This window comes from Electrophorus electricus, chromosome 21 (assembly GCF_013358815.1).
Source record: "Electrophorus electricus isolate fEleEle1 chromosome 21, fEleEle1.pri, whole genome shotgun sequence".
In the NCBI taxonomy this organism is placed as follows: Eukaryota; Metazoa; Chordata; class Actinopteri; order Gymnotiformes; family Gymnotidae; genus Electrophorus; species Electrophorus electricus.
In genome coordinates, this window is record NC_049555.1 from 12,925,429 (window position 1) to 12,950,283 (window position 24,855).

The following is a 24,855-nucleotide window of genomic DNA, read 5'->3' on the forward strand; positions in this document are numbered from 1 at the left end:
GACACGAGATGGTAACTAGCCTGGATTGGTGGAGGACCACACACACACACACACACACACATACAAAGGCAGACACACACACACACACACACACAAAGGGGAAGTCTGACAAAAGCAGATCAAACTCCTGAGGCTTTTCCGGTCCATATTTGTGTCCCAGCTTCCATACGCTGCGATTTCTCCTGACCCCTCTGTACTGGGGGGGAGGACAATATGTTCTTTCTGGAGCACTACCACGACTGTACTCACACGCGTGTGCAGGACACCAGCAGGACACAGGCGCCGCTGGCACACACGTGAACAGGGTGCAGGGCCTCGCAGGACAGGGGCCGGCTCTTACAAGCAACCCCGTTAGGCCGCCGCTGAACACAGCTCTACAGACAGGGCAGTCAGACAGGGCTCCAGTAGTGCTGGGTGGGGTCTGGATCAGATATTCTTCTAGCCGTTCTCTTTTTTGCCTGTCAAAATCTTTTTCACTTCTGTGATTAAATCAGGCTGATTCTCTTTATGCTACGGAATATATTACATTATCTTATCTGTTCTAAGACTGTTCTATTGGAATACCCTCTTAACACTGTTCTTTTAGTATATCCTGTTCTAAGACTGTTCTATTGGAATACCCTCTTAACACTGTTCTTTTAGTATATGCTGTTCTAAGACTGTTCTATTGGAATACCCTCTTAACACTGTTCTTTTAGTATATCCTGTTCTAAGACTGTTCTATTGGAATACCCTCTTAACACTGTTTAGTATATCCTGTTCTAAGACTGTTCTATTGGAATACCCTCTTAACACTGTTTAGTATATCCTGTTCTAAGACAGTTCTATTGGAATACCATCTTAACACTGTTCTTTTAGTATATCCTGTTCTAAGACTGTTCTATTGGAATACCCTCTTAACACTGTTTAGTATATCCTGTTCTAAGACTGTTCTATTGGAATACCATCTTAACACTGTTCTTTTAGTATATCCTGTTCTAAGACTGTTCTATTGGAATACCCTCTTAACACTGTTCTTTTAGTATATCCTGTTCTAAGACTGTTTGCCTTTGCAGCCCCTCTCTGCTCAAGACACGAACACACGCCTGCAGTTGAGCTGAATAGGTCTGTTTGGGTCATGACTCACACAACAGGACATCTGCTGTGCGTGCACACACACGCGCACACACACACACACACACTTCTCCTGCCCGGATGATATTACACTTCATTAAACCCTGAGACAATGTGACTTGCAGGTTGCTTAGCAACCCGAAGAGAGCATGCAGCAGGCTGGGTGGGTGGCAGAAGTGACATCACATCCTGTGAGTGCCACGTGATCTTCACAGAGCACAGGAGCTGGGACAAAAAGCCGTGTGTGCAGGCCGGCAACACGCAGGACTTACAAATCACAACACACACACACACCCACCCCTGAAAATCCCCACGATGTAGTTCCGAGTAGAAGAAGAACCCATTACAGCTTAGCGTTTCTTCCATAAAACATCAATCAATCAATAACTCTTCCACTCGACCACCCCGTCCACACGTGTACCCTTCACCTGCATCGCCTAAGCCTCAGGCCGCCTGGAGTTCCACGGTACTTAAACGGGCAGCCAGACCTGGCAACCTCCCTGCGGCCCACATGCGAGCCCTGGACCGCCTCTGGCTGCTTGCACCCAGGCAGGCCAACTCCTGAACTCTGAGGAGTAAACCAAATCTAAGCTACGAGGTACCGCCTTGACTTCTGCGGGGGCAAGAAGTGTCAAGCAAGGTGCAGGCAGCCAACAGAGAGAACACAGATCAATAGGAAAAAGTGCTATTAACTGTTACTGGGGTGGTATTAACAAGGCTGATGTGTATCCATTAGTTTGTGACAAATATTATCAAATGAAAGGAAATCGTGTGAAGTTTCACAAGCTGAAGTCCTGGATTTCTGTGATAAAGGCACTGCATCTGAGGCAATATCTGCATCACTAGTTTTGCCACTAATTAGACAGGAGAGTCCATGGTCCTCTGAAGTCGAGCTAATTAGCTCACTTGCTGGAAAATGATGACGCCAACCTATACCAGGTTTTTTTAATGAATCAAAACTTGAAAACCTGAACTTGAAAGCAAAATTAGTTAAATGTGGTACTAGTCCAGAACCTTGAGGTACAAAATATCCCATTATAGCTCTACTGTTATTGCTTCCAGATTGAAGGGAACTACTTTAAAGAGGAAGACGACAGGCCAAATGCTGCCGTGGTCGACAGCAATAAGTGCTGCATGACGCCATTCGCGTGATTAGCAAGACAACTGTGATTGATCTGTGTGCTTGTCACTCAGCAACTAACCCCGGCAGAACTCACCATGCCTGCAGAGCAACGTTTAATGTTCCCAACGTCCTCGAATTTAGTATGAAGAGAATCTTGGCATACACCAGGACTTACTCACTGACTGAATCACTCACTCACTCACAGATAAGAAAGGAAATGGCTGAGAAATTCTGTCTATATAAATACACAAGACTTGCTTTTCCCATGGTATCCTGTTGGTAATAGAGCAGTCAGACTGTTGGAAGAAGAAAAAAAACCTTGACAGTCCGATGCCCGGTCCCACTTGTCCGAGGCCCGGCCCTCCAGCAGGAACCGGATCCGCCCAGCTGCAGGAATGTATGGGATGCTAATATTTGCTCATAATATTTACTACGTACCACATTGCGAAAGTCCGCATGCTACATGTTCCATTTCTCAGTGTTGTCTGTTGCACAAATTGCAACACCACGATGCAGCATCTAAGATTTCAGAGTTAAGAGAACGGACCCTGGGAGCAGGGCTGCTTCATTACAACGCACAGACACGCCACAGATAAATGTAACGAACATTTACAAAGAGAGTCAAACAACCTTAAGGCGGGTCATTTAAACAACTGGACGTCATCCGAGCACATGCACACAGGTCAGGAAAACGTAAGTGAGCCTTACAAAAGTGGACAGCTTCTCTCCTTCCATATTTTCTACTGGATCGACACTAATGCCAACACATGCACACACATACATGCTCAAGACACACTCACTCACTCACTCTCTCTCTCTCTCTCTCTCTCTCTCTCACACACACACACACACACACACGGACTGTCTTCCTAAAAGAAAGACAACACAGCACTACCACCGGCGAACGAAATGGAACGTGAATTATTTTTTTTTTTTAAGTCGACACCCACTCAGAGTCAACACACCCAGCTGTCATCTGGTCCTTTGCCTTTCTTCTGTGCTCTGTGTCTGCATGGATGTCTCATGTCTAGATTTTGTCCCTGTCTCTGTATCAGTGACACTGTGGCAGCGTGTGAATGAAATTGCTCCTGACTGAGCTGATCTGGGAACAGGGAGTCAGCGTCCTCCATCACAACACCGTTCTGAACTCCACTGTTCTAACCTGACCATGGTCAGTCAAGGTCCTACCGATGTCACACATGCTAATTAAGGAGAAGATTCAGGATGCTTTTGTTCATGTCCTGCTTCCCTACTGATCTGAGATCGAAGACTTTTTTTTTTTTGCTTTGCTCTGCTTTTCTATGAAATTGTGTTTACCCACAATCCTCGGCAACAGACAGGTCAGCACCCCAAGAACTCCTGCTGTATAGGCTGGGGGGGATTCCCATGTTAAACTACCTGTACACTGTTTCTTATTATAAACACTATTCTGATAAAGGTCATGTAAACGTCAACCTGTAAACAAATCGTCAATTCCGATCAGCATTCACGGGAGCAGGGGCAGACAGTAGCGGACTGAAACGCACCGCGCTCCACTCAGGGTTTTCCCGCTGGTGCGTCTACATGAAGGGGCGCCAACACACAACAAACCTGCATTTCTGCAGCATCTCTACTAGGCTGTAATTCACACACACACACACACACACACACAACCATTCTGCCATTCTAGCAATTCTAACACTGCAGAAACTAATTAGTGAACAACAGGGGTAAACACCAAGTAAAACATTCTTTCAGCCTTCAGCTCTCTCACACACACACACACACACACACACACAGACACAGACACAGAACTCTTTAGTGGAAATTCCAGTATGTCAGGGCCGTGACACTGTGAAGACCCCCCACCCACCTTTCTAACAGCAGATTACCTACATCCTGGGCTTGTTGCTTAGCCGACATGCAGAGCCACGTGTGCCACAGCAGGGAAAATACAAACTCACGTGATGCTGCAGTCTTACTGAAGTGAAGTGAAACTGGCCACCCTCACACCTTTATGACTTCATGGTCTGAACCAACCACAGCAGTGCTGTTGGCTCTGTTGCCAGAGTGAACTTGGTCAGCAACTTCTCATCCTCGGTGCTTCGCCAAACTAAATGCAAGCACCGGCCAGGTGAGCTAGCCACGAACACATCCTGTTCCAACAAATAGACAAAAGATAAGCCGTGCACAAAAGGTTCTTATTTCGGTTCAAAAGGACAAAAATACCACAAACCCCCCCCAAAAACGATTAAACTACTCGAGTTCTGAAATTAAAAACAATTACTGCCACATTTAAACTTATTTCCTTACTATAAAAATGCAGCTTTCTTTTGTAAGAATAATTCAAAACTGTAAATCAACTTCTTAAGACTGAGGTCACAACCAGTCCACCATGCAAATCTTAACATGCTCCCATCACTGGTGGTGTACACAATTTTATAAAGAATAACATTCAATAACAATATGAGGGGGACTTTATAAACTTTTCAAACAGAAGAGCTAAATCATCCACCGTGGCCTTGGGCAGGACATGTCTGAAACATTTCTCTGTAGTAGAACTATCCTAGAAATAAACGTACTTCAAGAAAAAATGGCTTATTAAAAGGTAACGAATATTAAAATGTAATCTAATGGACCATCACTTGGCCTATATGATTGGTTTATATTGTACCGTTTGTTGGATACAGCAGAGGGGTAGGGCAGCGTGTCACTCTCAAATCACGTCTCATGCCAGTTGCATTTCAAATAATAATTTATTATTATTTTGCAACTGCTTACGGGGGACGCCTGTTAGCAAGTCAGTGTTTGAGTTAATCGCAGTATCCACAGAATGAAAAAAAAAAAAATGCACACCACAGCACAATGTCACACTGATATTTACGTTTACACGAGTATACTGTCCACTCCATGCACGCAACCTGAAAACACACTCTGGCTCTCATTCAGCCTAATGCTGAAGTATTTAGGTCAGTCCAGAAGCTAATCCATTCAACACAGCCAGCAGGTCAGTGCAGAACACTCGCATATGGTGCATTAGTCCAGGTAGGCTGGAATGCTGAACGTATTGAAACTTAGCCTTGTAACTGACATTAGCAACTGGGTGACCCCTCCCACACTCACACACACTAACGATCTCTCTTCACACACGCCTCCTGGAGGCTATGACGCCGCAATGACCCGAGCCAGTCCCTCACAGGCTAAACTCATTTCTGCTCGGCCTTGAGAGTGAGTTTTACAACCTTCCTGTAAACACGGTTATGTCACTCGGCAGATTTGGAGCATTCCTCCTGCAGAGGAAGCAGGGGGTTACGGAGTGGGAGGTCCGGGACAGGACCGACCCGTCCTGCTGCCTCCATCTTTGAGTACCTCTGCTCAAAAATGTTTTCAAATGATTGAAGAGTTTAGATTCTGCCCACTCATCTTACGGCGATGGGTCATGTCGCCGATCAGAAGACCCTCACTGTGCTTCTTCAAAATAACCCTCTGGACTTACAGCTAGACCACACCCAACAGAGACATTAAGAGGTTAATCAAGAAATAAATCACTGGAGCTGGCTTGCTTGTGCCGAGCGATCCAGCAATCTGGTGCCGTCAGACACCAGGAGACTTAAGTCACACTTTCAGACATTTGCAGCTGCTTCGCTAGAATGTGCAGCACAGCACAGCCTGAAAAATGTGATTTCTAAGCAAGTGGCTGGACATTGCAACCCACCTATCTCACACACACACACACACACAAAGAAATAAACCCCACGGCCGCTAGTGTAGCAAAAATAAAGGGTCAGCTAACTTGACCCAACTGAGTGCTTAATGCAGAACCAAAAACGCAGCACGCCATATTTATGAGAGAGATTATTATTTTTACATTTTTTTCTATAAAGGGCAGTTCACATGAGATCAAATTGCTTTGCAGTCCTCAAGTGAACCACTTTATGCAGAGCAGGTCCCCCCACATGGAGGCGGCCATGTTTAAAATAGATTTAGCACAGAGACTCAAACAGCCAGGCCACTAAGTGTCAGTATAAAGACCGTTTCACATTGGGAGAGTGGTTCAGTTCTCCTGTAAAGTATTTTAGTTTCGTATATCTTTTAAGAATAAAGACTATTTAGGTTTTTTTTTTTTTCCTGTGTATGTGTGTGCCTCGCTTTCATGCGTGTAGAAAACCTGTTCATTTTACTTGTGACACAGGATTATTTGGAAAAATTCTCTCGACTGTCTATAAATAAGCAAAAGTTCCGTTGTGCTCTACGGACCTTCTGCTGAAATTCTCCGTCTAGTCGTGTCTCCCAGCCTCCATCCGAGGTCAAGGAGAGACACATAGCTCTCGTCGCAAACAGAGACCCCCGCTGCTGTGAAGTGAGTTAATGCAACAACGCACGTGCAATCCTTCATAGCAAATAACACTGATCTCAGGCTGCTGGCCTGCTAATGCCCATATTGCACAGCAGCGGAGACAAAAAAACCAAAACCAAAACAAAGAGGGGAGGGGATATATTAGCTGCGCATGCCATTTGCTCTGTACACAAGCCTCAAAAATTATTACCCGCGCGGTGAGAGATATGCGTGGCACGCAAGTGCTCTTGCATTGTTTGTCATTCCTGTTAGCTAAGAACAAAGGTTTCATTTCTCCTTATTCAGGTGAAAGGGTGGATCTCGGACGACCCAAGTCTGCGCTTGTGAGTCACGTCGGTGCGGAAGTCCTGATCTGGGATCAGGTTTCTCCCGCTCTCCACACTGAGCGCGGCGAGCAGGCTCAGCCTGCAGGGCTGATCCACGGTCAGGGAATACCTCCCCAGGACACTTTCCCATGCAGTCACGGGCAACTTCTGGCGCAGCTCTGCCACAGAGCCGGTTCTGTGACGCCGGACGATACGTGAGCCTCGCAGAAAAGCTGAAAAGCGATCGTCTGTGAGGACAGTGATGACGAAGTCAGGGCACCTGTGCAGCCTGATGTTCAGCTGAGGCCCTTTTGCAGAATTGCCCCCTACTTTAATTTGTATGTGAATTCAAAGGCAATCTATTGTAGTCATTATTACTTGCATTTGAACAGTTCTACAAATATGCCCTTGAGAACTGAATAGAATCTGGAATAAAATGGCAAAGCCACTGTATTTTATTTTTTCCCCCACTTCTTGACCAGTACTGCCCCCCCACACGCACACCTTTTGGTCTCTCTCTCTCTCTCTCTCTCTCTCTCTCTCTCTCTCTCTCTCTGTTGTAAATGGCTGCCATGCACTAGTTAGCAAGCAGTAAATAGGACTGAACTTTACACTTGCCATTTCTGCAGCAACAGAATGCCTTTTAAACAGGCTTGTAGCTTCTAATAAGAAACCCACCAACCATAAGCAGACTCGGATCATGGAAAAAAACAAAAACACCACCACCAAAAACAAAACAAAAACAACAACACCACCCTCAACTGCACAGGCTCTAGTTTAACCACAGGTGGTCTTTGTTAACAAGGACGTACATGAACCCAGCTAACTGTATTCAAATTTCCTACATTACGAACACACACACACACACACACACTCTCTCACTTCAAGTCAGCCGGAGGCTGAACCAGCCGGGAGAGGAGGAAACTTCTCTTACCCAATCTTGGTCTTCTGCTTGGGCTTGGAGGAGGTGACGATGCGTGCCTTCTTACAGCTCTTCTCCTGGGCCCTGGGCCTGGCACTTGCGCGATGAGCGTGGAGCTGGGAGGAGCAGGGAAAACTGTCGGGGGTCATGACCCGCGGGATGTTCTTCTCGCCCCGCTCGCGCGCCTTGGCGATAGCCTCCGAGATGATGCGGTTGGCTTTCTGCTGCTTGTCCTCCAGGGCTGGCACCTCCATCTGCTGCCGCTTGTGAGCGCGCCTCTCCGACGCCGAGGAGCGCGAGGACGAGGAGGACGAGGAGGAGCCGCTCTTCATCGGCGGGCTGAGCAACCGGGCCTGACTGCTTGGACCATTACTGTTCTTAGGAGGCTAGGAATGAGAAGGGGGGGGGGGAGAAGACAAGCTCAGTACAATCTTAAGACGTAATTAAAGTACTGATGTTCACTGAAGATTCTCCTTTTCTCTCCCCGTAGTGGATCAGTTTAGCAACATCATACAGGCCTATACTATAGCAGCCACAAACACGTCTTTGTTTACTGTGCTCATGACTCAAATGTTTACACTCTTTCCCTCCTGCAGCGAACAGGCCCAGAAGAACACAATGTCCTCATCACGATGACTAAAATCTTCAGCCTTAGCTTAATGTCTTTTCACTGAGGTAGTTAAGAGATCAAAATGGATAATTATACTCGTGTTCTCATAATTTCAGAGCGGGTTTGATACAGATAAGCTAATTACTATATGTAGCACCTCTGAAAAAGTAGGTGTCAATTAAATGACCCTTATGCACAGAGCTACCATTACACAATAAATTGAATTTCCTCAAATTGAGAGTGAGGTCGTTTTTAGAGCTGGAACACAGGCGTCTTGCCTTCGGGTTCGTGTGGTCAAAAATCAACAGGCAGTGTTTGCAGTGCACAACCTGTAAACAAATCCGAAATCAACTCAGAAGGGCAGTTTTAGGACGTCCAACTAATCCTGAATCAAGCCTGGCGCAGACTGTAGTACTCTAGACCCTTTCACAAACATCTGAAGGCCCGTGGTGTCTTCAGTTCCACTCTGACGTTCTGGCAGCACCGAACGCAGGTGTGAAAGCACAGCTTGCGGACACATAACACACATCACACACACACTACAGGTAAAAACATGGGACGTCCAAGCGTACTCGCTTCTGACCAAGATCTTCATTCACCCTCTGTGGCACAGACAAGCTGTTTAGGGGGAATGAGAGTAATATGAACACCTGCACGTTTGTGTACACACACACACACACAGCATATGAAGCTATAGATACCACTGCAATGGTATAAAGCTGTCAAAAGGGAACACACCGTCTGTCACCAACTCAAAGGTTAATTTCCAATTACAATAAACAGTGCCATCACTAACGTTCTACTGGGCAGACTTCAGACAGTTCACTGTACAAGTGAACTACTTACAAAAAGTTAGAACAGGGTCACTGCTCTAGCATTCACCCCCAACCCACAGAGGTTCACCCAATTCCCTGTCACACACCCTTCGTGGTCTCTGGTTGGGACAGTTTCTCTCTGTTAAAATTAAGCGCATCCTTTCGACAGAAAAACAGGAGACGTTCAACAGAGAGGATGACGGAGAGGAAAAGACAGAGCCAAACAGACAAACACACAGACAGACAGACAGACGGACAGCCTGTCAGCCAATCCTGCATGAATAATACAATCGTCAGCATGCCCCAGCCTGCCACACCATAACGTGAATTATACATGAATGCCGTTATTTCATTACACACACACACACACACACACACACAAACACACCCAGAGAGAGCCCGACCAAAACACCACCTATAAACACAGATCCCAATCTGAGCACATTGTCAGGCTTTCTATGCGTTTTCCTGCCTAAAGAAAGAATTATCTGGAAGCAGTGAAACAAAGAGGGGGAGGGGACATAAACAGTAAGTCATCTGGAAGATAAACACGGGCTGCAGAACGCAGTACTCCAGAAAGAAAGAGAAGGGATATGACTGGAATATTTCTGCTAATCCGTTTCGGGCGTAGGGGGAAAAAATCAGGAGAAATGAAGGGAAAGAAGGGAAAAAATGGAAATGAAAAGCTATAGAACAAGGGAGGAGGGACAGAGGGAGGGACAGGGAAAATTAAGAGAGAATGAGAGAGAGAGAGAGAGAGAGAGAGAGAGAAAATGCACCCAAGTCAAAGCACTGCAGCTGTGTAATACATCTATAAATAACTAAAATTACAGGCTGCCAGCACTGCAGTGATTTCAATCTCTCCCCCTTTCTCTGGCTCTCATGAAAACCTCTATACACACACACACACACACACACACACACACACACACACACACACATACATACACATACATACACACAACTACTATGAGACCACGCTGGACCCGCGAATGAATGATACACTCCTGTCTCTCACTGGTGCGCGCGCGGACACACACACACACACACACACACACCATATTCAGTACTGCACCGAGAGAGAGAGAGAGAGAGAGAGAGAGAGAGAGAGATGGGGGGAGGGAGGGCATAAAAGCTGGAATGGAAAGGCAAGAGCCCGACGGCGCGGCGCGGCGCGGCGCGGCGAGGTGAGGTCCAGGCCCCGGCGCGAGCCCGCAGCGCCATGCTGGCGACAGCAGAGAGGAAGCGGAGCAGCACTCGGCGCAAGATGGCGGCGGCTGCACGGGCTGCAGCGGGAGTCGGAGCTGTTCAGTTCCTCCATCCACCTCCACCCACACGCACACACTCACACTCACTCACCCTTCCTCTCGGCCTCTTCACCGTAGACATGTTTTTTTTTTTCCTTTTCTTTTCCCCCCTCTTCCCTCTCTCCGGTCGCCTAACAAAAGCCTTGCCCTTTCGCCGGGTTTTTTTTCTCTCTCTCTCTCTCTCTCTCCCTCCCTCCCCCAGCAGATCCGTGTCTTGGCGCAGGCGGCTTTCACCTCCTCCCCTGCTCGGGCTTCATGGAGCTGCTGCGCGTTACTGGGACGGAGGAACAGACGAACGAGCCTGGCGCGCGCGTCCGGGACCCTCTCATTCTACCGCGTCTCGAGCCCCGCTCGGGCTCTCCCGGTGCCTCCCTCGCGCTTTTCTCCCGACTCACTCCGTCCGCGATCTCTTTCCTCGTTTTCCTTTCCGCGAGCTAGTTTTCTCTTCTCTCTCTCTCTCTCTCTCTCGCTCGCTCGCTCTCTCTTCTCACACACACACACACACACACACACACACTTCTTCCTCCTTTTACATCGCGGGTGAAGGTAGGCTCGCTACTCCTCCTTTGTACGCGGAAAGCTTTTCGCACGAGCTCGGCAGCGCGGTTCGTAGATTTGCTTTTTCCCCCCCTTTTTCCACTTGTTTTTGTTTTCTTTCTTCCTTTTCCCTCGTTCCCCTCCTCTCCTCTCTCTCGCTCGCTCTCTCTCTCTCGAGCTGGGGTGTGTGCAGCGAGCGAGAGTCGCGCGCAAAGCGGAGCAAAATGAAAGCACTAAGCATCAAAATGCATCAGCATGAATATTAGAGATGTCGTTAAAAATCCGGACTCGTGTTTTTTTTTTTTTTTTTCTCTATCCCTTCCCCCCTCTCTCCCTCCAGCAGAGGGGGCTCGCAGTTATTACATTAACTTTCACAACTTAACCCCCAAAATACTGGATTTTAGCTCGTACATGCACGTAACGTCTTCTGAAGTTTAGAGCAACGCTGGAGTTTTTACCAATTACACCTCGATTTATTCCCGTTGAACAACATAATGTTTGGAGATTTGTAAAGCAATCGACTGAATTAAATAAACTTATGAGCGGATGTCTTTTCTGGTTCTTGAGTTATTTCATTTGTGTTTGATAACATATCGACTCAAGACATTCCAGTTCCAGATGGGCGAAAAAGCGTCTGGGTAAAGGGAAAGATGAACAGAGAAGACCATGTGCACACAGGAAAAATATTTAGAGCATGGCAATTATTTTTTTTTTCCTCTCCCTCTTTCCCTCACATACAGAGGGAGTAAAGAGTCTAAATGAATGCCATAGCAGATCCACACAGCCTGGTTTCTACACCAACTGTCTGAATGCACACTAACAACAATAAGTAGGTGAAACAGCAGAAGCTGCCTGTGTAGGCCCAACCTCCAGGGGTATCTAGTGTCTCTACAGGTTGTCTAGCTGCTATAATATCGGGAATGGACACATCTCAGGCATGTCCCTCTAGCAAGACTAATAATCAAACAGAACTGTACATGGGTGGCTTTACTGGGTGGGTTTCCAAACCGAAAATAAATTGTACCAAGTTCAGAAATCGTTGAGTAAGCCATGATGGCTCGATCTGTCCAGTGGGCTTAAAGAGAAACCATGAAGGACTTGGTTTGGCCCTTTACAACTGATAGAGATAAAGAGGGGGACTCAGCCTGCCCCGTGGTGAGAAAAGGCAAATTAAACTCAAATAGCAGTGCAACAGGTAGAATGTAGCAATTTGTATTTCTGTGTGTGTGTGTGTGTGTGTGTGTGTGTGTGAGAGAGTGAGTGTCAGGCCTTGGAGTTTGAACTACACATGGAGAGAACAGTGGGGAAAAAACTGACAGAATACCTTTGATAGAATATTAAATTACTGCCCTTATATGTGTGTGTGCGCACACACAGTCAAGAGCACAATAATTTAAAGTAGTATGAACATTTAAAATGCGCAGCAACTTAAAAAAAAAAAAAGACAAAAAATAAACAGTTTTTTGGTGGGAGTGGTTCATAGCCGTCTATATGTGCAAAACACACTTGACTGTTCACTCACAGCAGAGAGAACTGGAAAGGAAAGAAAGGTTTGCCACAAGAGCGAAAACAAATCCAAGCTGGTATATAAACAGGTGCAAAGAGCCAAGCCTGGCTGTAATGTTCGGCGAGGGAGAGAGGGGGAGATACAGACACATGCTGACGCAGTCACATGGCACAAATGACACCAGTTCCATGGCAACCAAACAGTTAATATGCAAATGAGATGAAATGGCTGCGCTTGGCTAGGGGGTGGAGTTCAGCTCGGGGAGGGGGAGGTGGGGGTGGTGGTGGAGGATGACACAGGTGTCAGGCTCAAGCTACATTATCCAACCACGGAGGTGGCGTAGTGCGGGAGGCGGACCGTTAAACACAAACACAGACATCTCACCTCCGTGTCAACTTCTGATGCAAGCCGGAAAACCATTTATAATAGGAAATTATATCCGATTAATTTAATTATTACTCATCTAAAGAGGGACTTGTTAAATTGTTAAAATGGCCAGCCAATTAAGGGGCAACAACAGAAATTTAAACCAATGTCTGAACATATAAAATGCTAATCCATGAGTTGTCCAATAATTCTTCACAGTTCTAACTAGTATTGCAAAAAAAAAAAAAAAGTTTCACTCTATAAGAAACATGTCATTTACGAGCGAGGTGACCAAGCTTCCCTTGATTCGTACCAGAAAAATACGGATCATTAAGTCACACGTCTTACAGTGTAATCATGCTAATGACAGCAGGCTTCGCTTTGAACTGCCAGCTCCACACTACAGCCAGGAGCAGACTACGCGCAAGGCTGTGCTGCTCTCGCACTAGCATTAGCCGTGCCAGTGTGCTAGTTAACTGAATATAGATTACACTGTCAGGACCTGCCCGAGAAAGATTAGGGTCCATAATTAAGACTGGAACAGCAGGGTAATGCGGAGTTAGACTGGAGAGACAGAGAGAGAGAGAAAGAGAGAGAAAGTGAAATAAAGAGGAAAGAATAATGGAGAGATAGAGAGAGGGAGAGAAAGAGAGAGACGAGGGCAAGCTGATTAATTAAAGAGGACAAGATGTGTAGCAGTGTTTCCTGGTCCCACTGAACATGGCAGCAGCTATTAATGACCCTTTCCCGGGTAAAGCAGTAGCTAGCACGGCCCTGTAAGCAAGGCCTTCTCCAGCACACGTGCACGCGCAAACACACAGCTGGCAGTGTCTTTGACCTACAACCACACCGTCTAGAGGACACTGTTGACTCCATATACAGTGCTTAGCTGCAGGAACACACTAACGTGTCGAGAGTACGTGCTCCAGGTCAAATTACTATAGTTTCTACACATTCTCAAAACGCCGCTTACGACGTGTGCGGATCGAATATTGTCCAATGTTCTGGCTCAAAAAGCTTGCACTTTTCAAGCTTGCAGTGTGTTTAAAAGCAGATTGGTAATTTGAAAATAATGTATTTCTTTTCCTGTGGAACCGGAAATGACAGGGATTCTGGGTGCCTCTTTAAAAGTTCTCTCCCTGCTTTTGAGTGCAGAATTTTAGGTGATTTTGTAGCTTGCAATCCAAAGCTATATTCAGGCTGTATACTGAAGACAACATGAGCCGTGAGTAAGTTAAATATAAAGAAAAAAAAAGTTTATAATTTGCCAAAACGTGTCCCAAACCATTTTATACAAATCACTCTGTGCAGACCAAATTGCAGACAGGCTGAACAGACAAGCTGTCTGCTTCCTGATACTGTGATCTCGACAGGCTGCACAAACGTTTAAAATGGCCCCATATCTGTGCCTCACTGTAGGGGATATTTATAGTAATCAGCCTATAAAGAAATCCTTCCATAGTTAGAGTGTACAAGTTGCTATGCTAATGCTTGCTCTGCCTCATAATTAGAAATTCATGTCAGACCCTAATTACCCAGGCTAGCTTGTGGATTCAAGGTTACTTAAAGGAAAAGAGGTTGAACTGTTGTAATGCACGTTTGGTGTCAGTTGTTGGAATATTGGCAATTCGACTGAAAGTTTCTATTAAATCGTTTACAAATATATCTGTAGAAATTAAAAAAGCTTGTGTTTTAAAGTCCTTGAAGGATTCCAGAGACTGACAGAAATGACAGCAACAAACGGAGGGTGAGCAGGTCACCCGGGAGTCACTCGGGCCATCACGGACCTGATGCAGGAACGGGAGATGCCATCAACTGTTCTTTTATCGTCATTTTTTTTATTACGCAACTTATAACGTTACTGAGTGCGGCACCTGGAGACGGGCGTGACAAGTGCCAACTGAGGACGGGCTGGCCTGTGGCACACAGAGTGCCAAGGAGAGCTTCGACTTCCATGGAATTAGGCCTGGAGAAGTGAAGGAAAAGACCAATGAAGTGGCGTGGAAACAAGGATTAAAAGTTGTCACTTTAGACTATATGATCCATTACTCAAGCCACATAAAGGAAGTCCTGGTTCACCGAGGTAAATATGGAGTGCTTTTATACTGAATATTCATCCATCCATCTGTTTATCCATCCATTCACTCATTCATTCGCGCATTCATTCACAGCAGCTTTGTCTCTTTTTATGCAAAACGGCCGCGTCCAATTATTTAGCAACAAGAGTAGTTGAGTATTTAGAGTATTTAGCAACAACAGTTCTGGAACGTATAGGGCAGGACTCTCACAGCATCTGGGGACGGCTCGCTGCCCACAGAGCAGCAGTATAACACGAGAGTCCTGTAACCACTGCTACAGCGCACCAGTGAAAGGAGAGGGAGGGAGGGAGAGAGAGAGAGAGAGAGAAAATGGGAAAGCACCAGCAAGAAAAAAATGCAGCAGGTAGGGTTAATGAAACCTTTACAGCAATGCTATTAATCTGGAACAAAAGACAGCAGCGACAGAGTCCCTCACACACACACACACACACACACACACACACACACACACACACACACACACAGTATCTTTCTGTTCTAATTTCTGCTTCCTGCAGAGAGCAGACAGGTGCCTGTGGGATAAGTGTAAAGACACCCACGCGGAACTCCGCCCTGCTTATCACGACGCGATTGCCATCTCACGTGCCTGAGAGGAGATTCTGAACCACACTCATGCCATGCAAATGTCTGGAATCGCCAGCGGTCAAATCACTATTTCAATCAAAAGCTGGACAGCACCCACAACCACCGTCCACGTCTATTGTCAAGCAGAGGAAGGTTTTTGTTAGCAAAATTGATTTGTGCCCTTCACACAAATAGATACACGGCAGGTAAAGTTGCAGCTTTCCATGTAGTGCCGGACACGTGACAGGCACACGGCAGGGTCTCAATTCGTAATCTCATCATTAACTGTCTAGGCATAACGTTTATATCTCAGCAGGACTAAGATTACAGAGACTCATCTTACTGAGATACTCTTAGTCAGTGTGCACTAACTGGTTTAGTTTTCACACTGGGATCACGAAGAATATAATGGTGACTAGTTAGATTAACACGTTACTGTGCTAAGTGATAATCTGTCACTGTAGCCTGAAGCAACAGAACTAACCTAGTTAGCCAGTCTATGATTACTGCTGAAAACAAATAACCGTACAACTTATTTTATTTAATGTAAAAAAAATTTTAAAAAAAATTAAATAACCAAAATTGAAGATGGCTTGTGGTTGTATTATGGGACGTCTGCAGATGCACGGATACACTGCATGCTGGGATAATTTCCAATGCCAATGTACAGGTGCTTGCCTTGGGAAAACTCAAGTGCCTCATAAATATTCTTCAAAAATTGAGATGTTTTATTTGTTTGCATTTACATAGTTGAGTGTTAAGTGAGTAAACCACTGTTAACACATTGAACTGAAGAAACGTCACTCTTTCTGTTGTGTTGATCTACTGTAAATTGTAGCCATGAGAAGATGACTACATGATGAGACTCTTTACTCTGCTGTCGGTTTGCTACGATAAATTAGAAAACAGTAAAGCCATAAACAATGAAAATTAATTTGCAAAAGCTTCTTGCAGTTTTCTTTTTCAGGTGATTTAACTGCAAATGAAAATATATCACATTCTGTATGTAAACAGCTACAGACAAGTTTGAAAAATCAAGTATAAACAAAAGTAGCAAACGTGTGATTTTTGTAAAAAAAATAAAAATAAACATATAGTTTATGTCATGTAATGAGTTGACTTCATTCTCAAAATTCTTACTAAAGGCCACACATACACACACACACACACACACACACACACACACACACACACACACACGAAAATGATTATCCTTCAAGACATCTATCTAACTTTGTTTCTAATATCATTTACAAACGTCTGAAAGAGAGACCAGCCTCCATTTTCTGCTTTTCTGCTTCACATCAGTAAAATATTAAACACAACATACTCAGCATAATGGAAGATACCGGAAGAACAAGTACGACAAGCAATCTGAATCAATAAGGCAGCAATATGGCTAAACACACCGTAGCTCCAGTGAGGGGGGTGACCTTACCAAACCTTGCTTTTGCGATCAGGGGAACAAGACTCAATCACCTCCCTTTTCTTTCTATAAACAAAATCTAGAACCATGACCCATACTGCCATGGCAACGGACAAGTCCTCTGACATTTGGATGCTACCTGAGAAGCCGTGAACTCATGACCAATCAGTGACCTCCTCTCAACCAATCAATGACCTGCTCTCAACCAATCAATGATCTGCTCTCACGCTCGACATTTAGAAACCGCTGTCCAAGGGCAAAGACAAAGAAAAATATACACACCACAGACCAGCCCCTTATAGCTACGAACCCACGCATAGAAGGAATTCTGAGCAGAATATTTAAGGCAACTGGTAATGTCAGAGTCACCAGACTGGAGTTTTCCACCCTGACACCCAGCCGAGGATTGTATCATTTTGATCCAGCGTGTGAAGGGTTAACCTGACTGCGACAGAAAGAGGTCAAGTTGTGTCGTCGCCCAAAACGCCCGACATTCCACCCACGCAACCATCCCCCCTCCCTCCACAAGTGCAGTGAAACCGGCTGGCTACAACACACACACACACACACACACACACACACACACACACACAAAAAATATAAAAAACAAAACAATTGACCCTCAGTGGAACCAAAGTGAACTCTTTTTAAACCCCTCCCCCACACGTACAGTGAGAAGAATGAGAAAGGCAGCGATGGTTGATTCAGAACCTACTGTGTGGTTTGGTCTGGCTCACTTCCCACATGCTGTACAGCAGTCCAAAGCCAAGTCAACACGCCCCTCCCTCTCGCCTTCTCTCTCTCTCTCTCTCTCTCTCTGTCTCTCTCTCTCTCTCTCTCTCTCTCTCTTCTCTCCTCCCCTTCCGGTCCTCAATACGCAGTTGAATATTCTACTTCCTGTTGACCTTTAACCCTGTATGCCCTTCCCACCATCCCTGAGTGCCAGGTAGTGCAGACATTGAGCAGCAAAGGAAAGCGAGTACTGCTGATCTCAGATCAGGGGGTTGTTCTCTCACTACGTAACAGAGCCTATGTCTGTCTCTGCCTCGGTTTCTCGGTTTCTCTCTCTCTCTCTCTCTCTCTCTCTCTCTCTCTCTCTCTCACACACAGTCAGAGCACGACGGGTTTGTGAGCGACAGGGTGTCAGGTTACAGTTCTGGTTAGATGCTTTGCTTGGCAGGCTGAGTGAGTTATATAAACCTCAAAGTGGCAGGGTCAGGAAGCAACAAAGCCCCACACACACACACACACACACACACACACAGATATACACAACTACACAGCAGCAAATCAACAACTGCATAAACACCCAGGATCACAGTAAACACAACACACACACTCAACTTTCACAAAAATATAACGACATAAACACCCAGAGCAGCTAAGACCAAACACACACACGTCACACAGATGTTAAGTTGGAGTAGGGGGAAAAACTCAAGTTGAAATCACTGAAGCATAAATAAGGCACCTGCCTGACACCATTTTTCTCTCTCTGTGCCTTCCCAGACCCAGACATATGCACACACACTGAGGATAGATAGATAGATAGATAGATAGATAGATAGATAGATAGATAGATAGATAGATAGATAGATAGATAGATAGATAGATAGATAGATAGATAGATAGATAGAGATTATCTATCTATCTATCTATCTATCTATCTATCTATCTATCTATCTATCTATCTATCTATCTATCTATCTATCTATCTATCTATCTATCTATCTATCTATCTATCTATCTATCTATCTATCTATCTATCTATCTATCTATCTAGGTACATGGAAATGATGGGGGACAAGGAGCATAATGGAGGATAAGCCCCTGCATGGCATGTACCACCAGCTAAGAGTGGAAGTGGCTGGAGTCAAAGACAGCACTTAGGCTCTAATCATGGCAACACAGGAACAAACACCATAAACAAGTGGTTGGCATAGTATAGAGAAACATCTGTGCCGAATTCAGGCTGGAAGCTCCGAGGTCAGAGTGGGACACACCGCTGAAGGTGGTGGACAATGACCAAGATAAGATCCTGTGGGATTTCCAGACTGACAAATGGTACTGGATGACCAACCAGACATAGCAGTGATGGACAAACAGCAGGATAGATGTAGCAATCCCAAGTGATGCCAATGTCAGCACCAAGGAAAAGCCCGAGAAACACCAAGAGCTGAGAGAAGAGCTGGAAAGATGTGGAAGTGAAGGCAACTGCAGTAGCCCCCTGGTAATTAGAGCACTAGGGGCTGTGACCCCCACACTGGGAGAATGGCTGCAGCAGAGCCCAGGAACAACATCTGAGATCTCCATCCAGAAGAGTGCCGTCCTGGGAACAGCTAAGATGCTACACAGGACCCTCAGGCTCCCAGAGGACCCAAGCTTGAAGGACAGAGACCACCTAAAGGAGATTATATACACACACACACACACACGTGCATCTCAATAAATTAGAATATCATCGAAAAGATCATTTATGTCAGTAATTCAATTCAAAAAGTGAAACACGTATATTATATAGATTCATCACACACAGAGTGATCTGTTTCAAGCGTTTATTTCTTTAAATGTTGATCATTATGGCCTACAGCCAATGTAAACCCAAAAGTCAGTATCTCAGAAATTAGAATATTGTGAAAAAGTTCAATATTGAAGACTCATGGTGTCACACTCTAATCGGCTAACACAAAACACCTGCAAAGGTTTCCGAAGCCTTTAAATGGTCCCTCGGTCTGGTTCAGTAGGCTACACAATCATGGGGAAGACTGCTGACTCAATAGTTGTCCAGAAGGCAGTCACTGAAACCCTCCATAAGGCAGGTAAGCCACAAAAGGTCATTGCTAAAGAAGCTGGCTGTTCACAGAGTGCTGTATCCACGCATATAAATGGAAAGTTGAGTGGAAGAAAAAAGTACACAAGCAACATGGATAACTGCAGCCTTGAAAGGATTGTCAAGAAAAGGCGATTCAAGAATTTGGTGGAGATTCACAAGGATTGGACTGCTGCTGGAGTCACCACACACAGACGTATCCAGGACGTGGCCTACAACTGTCGCTTTCCTTGTGTCAAGCCACTCATGACCCAGAGACAACGTCGGAAGCGTCTTACCTGGAACGACGAGAAAAAGGACTGGACTGCAGCTCAGTGATCCAAAGTCCTGTTTTCAGAGGACAGTAAATTTTGCATTTCATTTGGAAGTCAAGGTCCCAGAGTCTGGAGGAAGAGTGGAGAGGCACACAATCCAAGCTGCTTGAGCTCTAGTGTGAAGTTTACACAATCAGTGATGGTTTGGGGAGCCGTGTCATCTGCTGGTGTTGGTCCACTGTGTTATATCAAGTCCAAAGTCAGCGCAGCCGTCTACCAGGACCTTTTAGAGCGCTTCATGCATCCCTCTGCTGACAAGCTTTATGGAGATGTGGATTTCATTTTCCAGCACGACTTGGCACCTGCCCACACTGCCAAAAGTACCAATACCTGGTTTAATAACCACAGTACCATTGTGTTTGAGTGACCAGCAAACTCACCTGACCTAAACCCCATAGAGAATCTATGGGGTATTGTCAAGAGGAAGATGAGAGACACCAGACCCAACAATGCAGACGAGGTGAAGGCTGCTATCAAAGCAACCTGGGCTTCCATAACACCTCAACAGTGCCACAGGCTGATCACCTCCATGTCAGGCTGCATTGAAGCGGTCATTCATGCAAAAGGAGCCCCGACCAAGTATTGAGTGCATATACTGTACATACTTCTCAGTAGGCCAACATTTATGTATTAAAAATCATTTTCTGAATTGGTCTTATATAATATTCAAATTTTCTGAGATACTGAGTTTTGGGTTTTTATTGCCTATAGGCCATAATCATCAACATTAAAAGAAATAAACACTTGAAACAGATCACTCTGTGTGTAATGAATCTATATAATATACGCGTTTCACTTTTTGAATTACTGACATAAATTGACTTTTTGATGATATTCTAATTTATTGAGATGCACCTATATATATAAGAATGGGTAAATGAAATGCATCAGTGCAAATGAAAGGTGACGTTTATTATAGGTCAAAACACTTAGAGTCAGTAAAATCTGAAACATAAATGGATGTGTGTAATGTAATATGTTATTCCCTTCACTAGGGGAGAGTGAGGGTCAAGGTAAACACATAGCCTCATACTGGCCCCTTTAATAGATATCTTGACCAGGTGACCTGTCTTATTTCCAACAGGACACACCTGTTACATTTCACTCAGAGCTAACCAATCACTGAATCTGCTTCGTAGAAAAGGTTAGACAAGGATCGCAGCACTACTGAGTAAAATGAGTAGACATGACCGTTGTCAGCTAAAATAAGGCCACGCTCTGCTGCCTCTGCTTCTGAACCACAGAGAAAAAAGTAGTCTGTTTATCAACAGAAGCCAAATATTTCAAATTCAGCGTGAGCATTAGCATGGTGAGACTGGATGGATGCAGGTCTGTGATTCAGTTGGTATTGAAATTAAACCCACGGGGTGGATCATAGTTAAACTACACAGTGTGAGAAAGTCTTCTGCCCTTCCTATTCTCTTAGTGCAAATGTTTGACCCTGGACCAATCACATACAGGACCTGGTTGTTTTAAACCTCCCTCTTCGTGACTGTGTTGGCAGCTCGACCCTGATGGTCAAAGTATCAACATGAACACTGTGCTTCACCAAAGGATGGACCAATCCAGACGGTCATATCCATCAGCCTGCACAGGGTTCAAAGCTCCTGTGTGGAAGCTCCTGGGGCCCCAGAGAGCCAGAAGGGGAGCCAGAAATGTTGTGCATTCATCCACAAAGGATCAAAAATAAGTAAACAAACAAACCAACAAACAAACCAGTCAGAGTACTGGAGGTTTCTGTAGCGTCAGGTAGTAATTGTTTCTGATACCTCAGTTAGAAAGAGAAAATAAAAGGTGAGAGCAGCACTAACCAAGACAAGCATAAATACTCACCTCGCATTTACCAAGACGAGCATAAATACTCACCTCGCATTTACCAAGACGAGCATAAATACTCACCTCGCATTTACCAAGACGAGCATAAATACTCACCTCGCATTTACCAAGACGAGCATAAATACCTCAGCACACATTTACCAAGACGAGCATAAATACCTCAGCACACATTTACCAAGACGAGCATAAATACCTCACCACACATTTACCAAGACGAGCATAAATACTCACCTCACATTTACCAAGACGAGCATAAATACCTCACATTTACCAAGACAAGCATAAATACCTCACCTTACATTTACCAAGACGAGCATAAATTCCTCACCTCACATTTACCAAGACGAGCATAAATACCTCACCTCACATTTACCAAGACAAGCATAAATACTCAGCTCACATTTACCAAGACAAACATAAATACTCAGATCACATTTATCCAGAAACACCTAGATGAACAAACAGTGTTTTGGGAAGATACGATATGGATAGATTGATCCAAGGTGGAATATTCTGAATGATGTGGACATATGGGACATCTGTTATTAAATAAAGGCCATAATAATAACGGGCTATTTATCTCCTCAAGTTTCAGTTATGTAATATGAGATTTTGGATAAAGATTGAAAAAACACGTGCAAGCCAAACAGATACTCCATAGCAGATCCTAGCTGCAATAATATTACAATAAGATATTCTCAGACAGCACAACTTTTGCATGTTCTGAAAATTTTACACCCAGACCAACTCAGTAGCAGTCTCAACTGAAGAAAGTGGACCACGTCACTGATGCAATGGGCACTCTGGACAGAGTCGAATTATTTAACATTTACATTTATGGCATTTAGCTGACACTTTTTTGTGTGTTAGTTAAAAATCATAGAGATTACTGAACCAGACTGTAGGTCTCTTCAGCCAAGATATCAGGTATCAGCAGGTATCAAAAACCATCAATACATTCTTGTTTATTTTGACTGATTTTAAAGTTTGATTCTATTAGGTTTTAAGTGTTATGTGGTCATTTTAAATGCAGTTATACACTTCCTATTCAGATAAATAAAGTTTCCTTTGTTGGGGCTTATGCACAATATTGTATACCTCAGTCCTCAGTTCAAGTAAGATTGGTTTTTGGTTTATTTGTTCTATCTTCATTTTAAACAAAGCATTTATTTTATAAAGTATTACTTTTATCTTTATGAAAATCCATGTTAAATCATGTCTCTCCTGTTAGAAGGGGAGGGGCCAACTTAAATCCAATTTAAAAGTTTCAATCAACTCAAAGCAGTAAGGGGAGATTTATGGGATCTTTCCAGAAAGACCAAACTCTAGGTGAAATGCTGGAATTCATTTGTTTTAAATTGTCATGATGAGCTAGAACAGGAGTTTGGCATTTTATCTGTGCCTCTTAAGTTTGTCTTCCTTGCTCATCCTTTTACACAACTTAAGTAGGCCACAGCAGGCAAAGTTTTGGCCACATGACTAGCCATTATATCTGACTAGGAACTAACTTTGAGTTAAGCCAAATTCACCACCATTGGGTGACCTGTTATTAATACTTGATATTCTGTCAGATTTTAATGGATGATTCAGTATAGGATGCCTTTATTTTTCTCAATAGACCTTAAGAAATATGTAACTATAACTAATATATAAACTGCACACTGCACAAAATAAGCTATTAGTTTTCAAACAGGAGGTCAATAATACAATAAATGTAAACTTTAGGGCAGTATTTACAAAGTAAACCTTGCCACACAGAAACTGGTCATTCAATTGAGTGCATTGACCATTCATTTAAAATAATTCATAATTAATTTAATAATTAATTAAAAATAGTTCTGGCCTTAGTACATGTAAAATCGGTTAGCCTTGGTCAACTGGCTTGAACTGAAAACACACTAACGCAGATCTAGGAGGTACAGACTCCAGAGTCTTTCTTAGAAGCTACTGTAGCAGGAAGAGAGTTTGAGTGAGGCCCTTCTCTCTCTCTCTCTCTCTCTCTCTCTCTTCTCTCTCCCTCCCTCTCTCCCTCCCTCCCTCCCTCCCTCCCTCTCGCTCTCTCTCTCTGTGCATGGGTGTGACTGTATGACATAGTGCATCTGTTGGCCTTCTATAGCCCAATGCACATGAATGGCCCTGTCTAACCTTCATAGTCCCTCTCTCTCTCTCTCCCTCCTGGTGTGTGTGTGTGTGTGTGTGTGTGTGTGTGTGTCTGTCTGTCTGTCTCCCTCTTTCTCTGTCTCTCTCCCCAGGAAGTCACACAATCTGTACATTCATGACTTCCTGGCTAGGCTTTAATTAAAGATTTGTGAGGACAGACAAATTAGCTCAGCGAGCCTCCTGTCTGACTCCGTTAGTTCGTGTGTCTGTCTACCAGTGGCCGTTTATCCACATGTACTGCTGCTTGTTTGACTATCAACTAATAACTGCTGTAAAACATTCTGGGAATAATGTTTTTATCCCAATAAACCAGAAATGATACAATGTGGTGCAACAATGAGGCTGGTAGTCTGACAAAAAGCAAACACCTACCTAGCTGTGTGTGTACAGATATCTGCTTGTGGGGGTGTGTGTGCGCGTGTGCGCGCGTGTGCGTGCGTGCGCGAGTGCATCTGGCAAACCGTAAGAATTAGGTGTGTGTTTGCAAGTACGTGCCAGCTTGTGTGTGTACTGGCAGACGGAGTGCACTGAGCACACGCGCGTGCACGTTCGCGTGCGTGTGTGTGTTAAAACTGGCAAGCGCTGCATGTGTGAGAGACAGCTGAATCTCTGAGCCCAGCTCCCTGTGTCAGCAGGCTGTGGGGAAAGACTGAGGCAGTTACGTCATCAAGAGAGAGAGAGAGAG

General features: G+C 44.6%; 1 protein-coding gene across 10 annotated transcripts in view; it reads right to left on the reverse strand.

Annotated features, from left to right (window-relative positions):
• Window positions 1-24,855, reverse strand: part of chd9 (chromodomain helicase DNA binding protein 9) — a 59,424-nt gene that overhangs the window by 26,638 nt on the left and 7,931 nt on the right. For 8 of the 10 annotated variants that reach the window (XM_035520903.1, XM_035520906.1, XM_035520905.1 and 5 more), the window contains one exon: window positions 7,812-8,185. In XM_035520903.1, coding sequence (XP_035376796.1) covers window positions 7,812-8,185 — 374 coding nt within the window. Of the gene's footprint in view, window positions 1-7,811; window positions 8,186-10,583; window positions 11,573-17,745; window positions 17,816-24,855 lie in introns of those variants that run through there. The other 2 variants (XM_035520912.1, XM_035520911.1) reach the window with 2 other exon arrangements.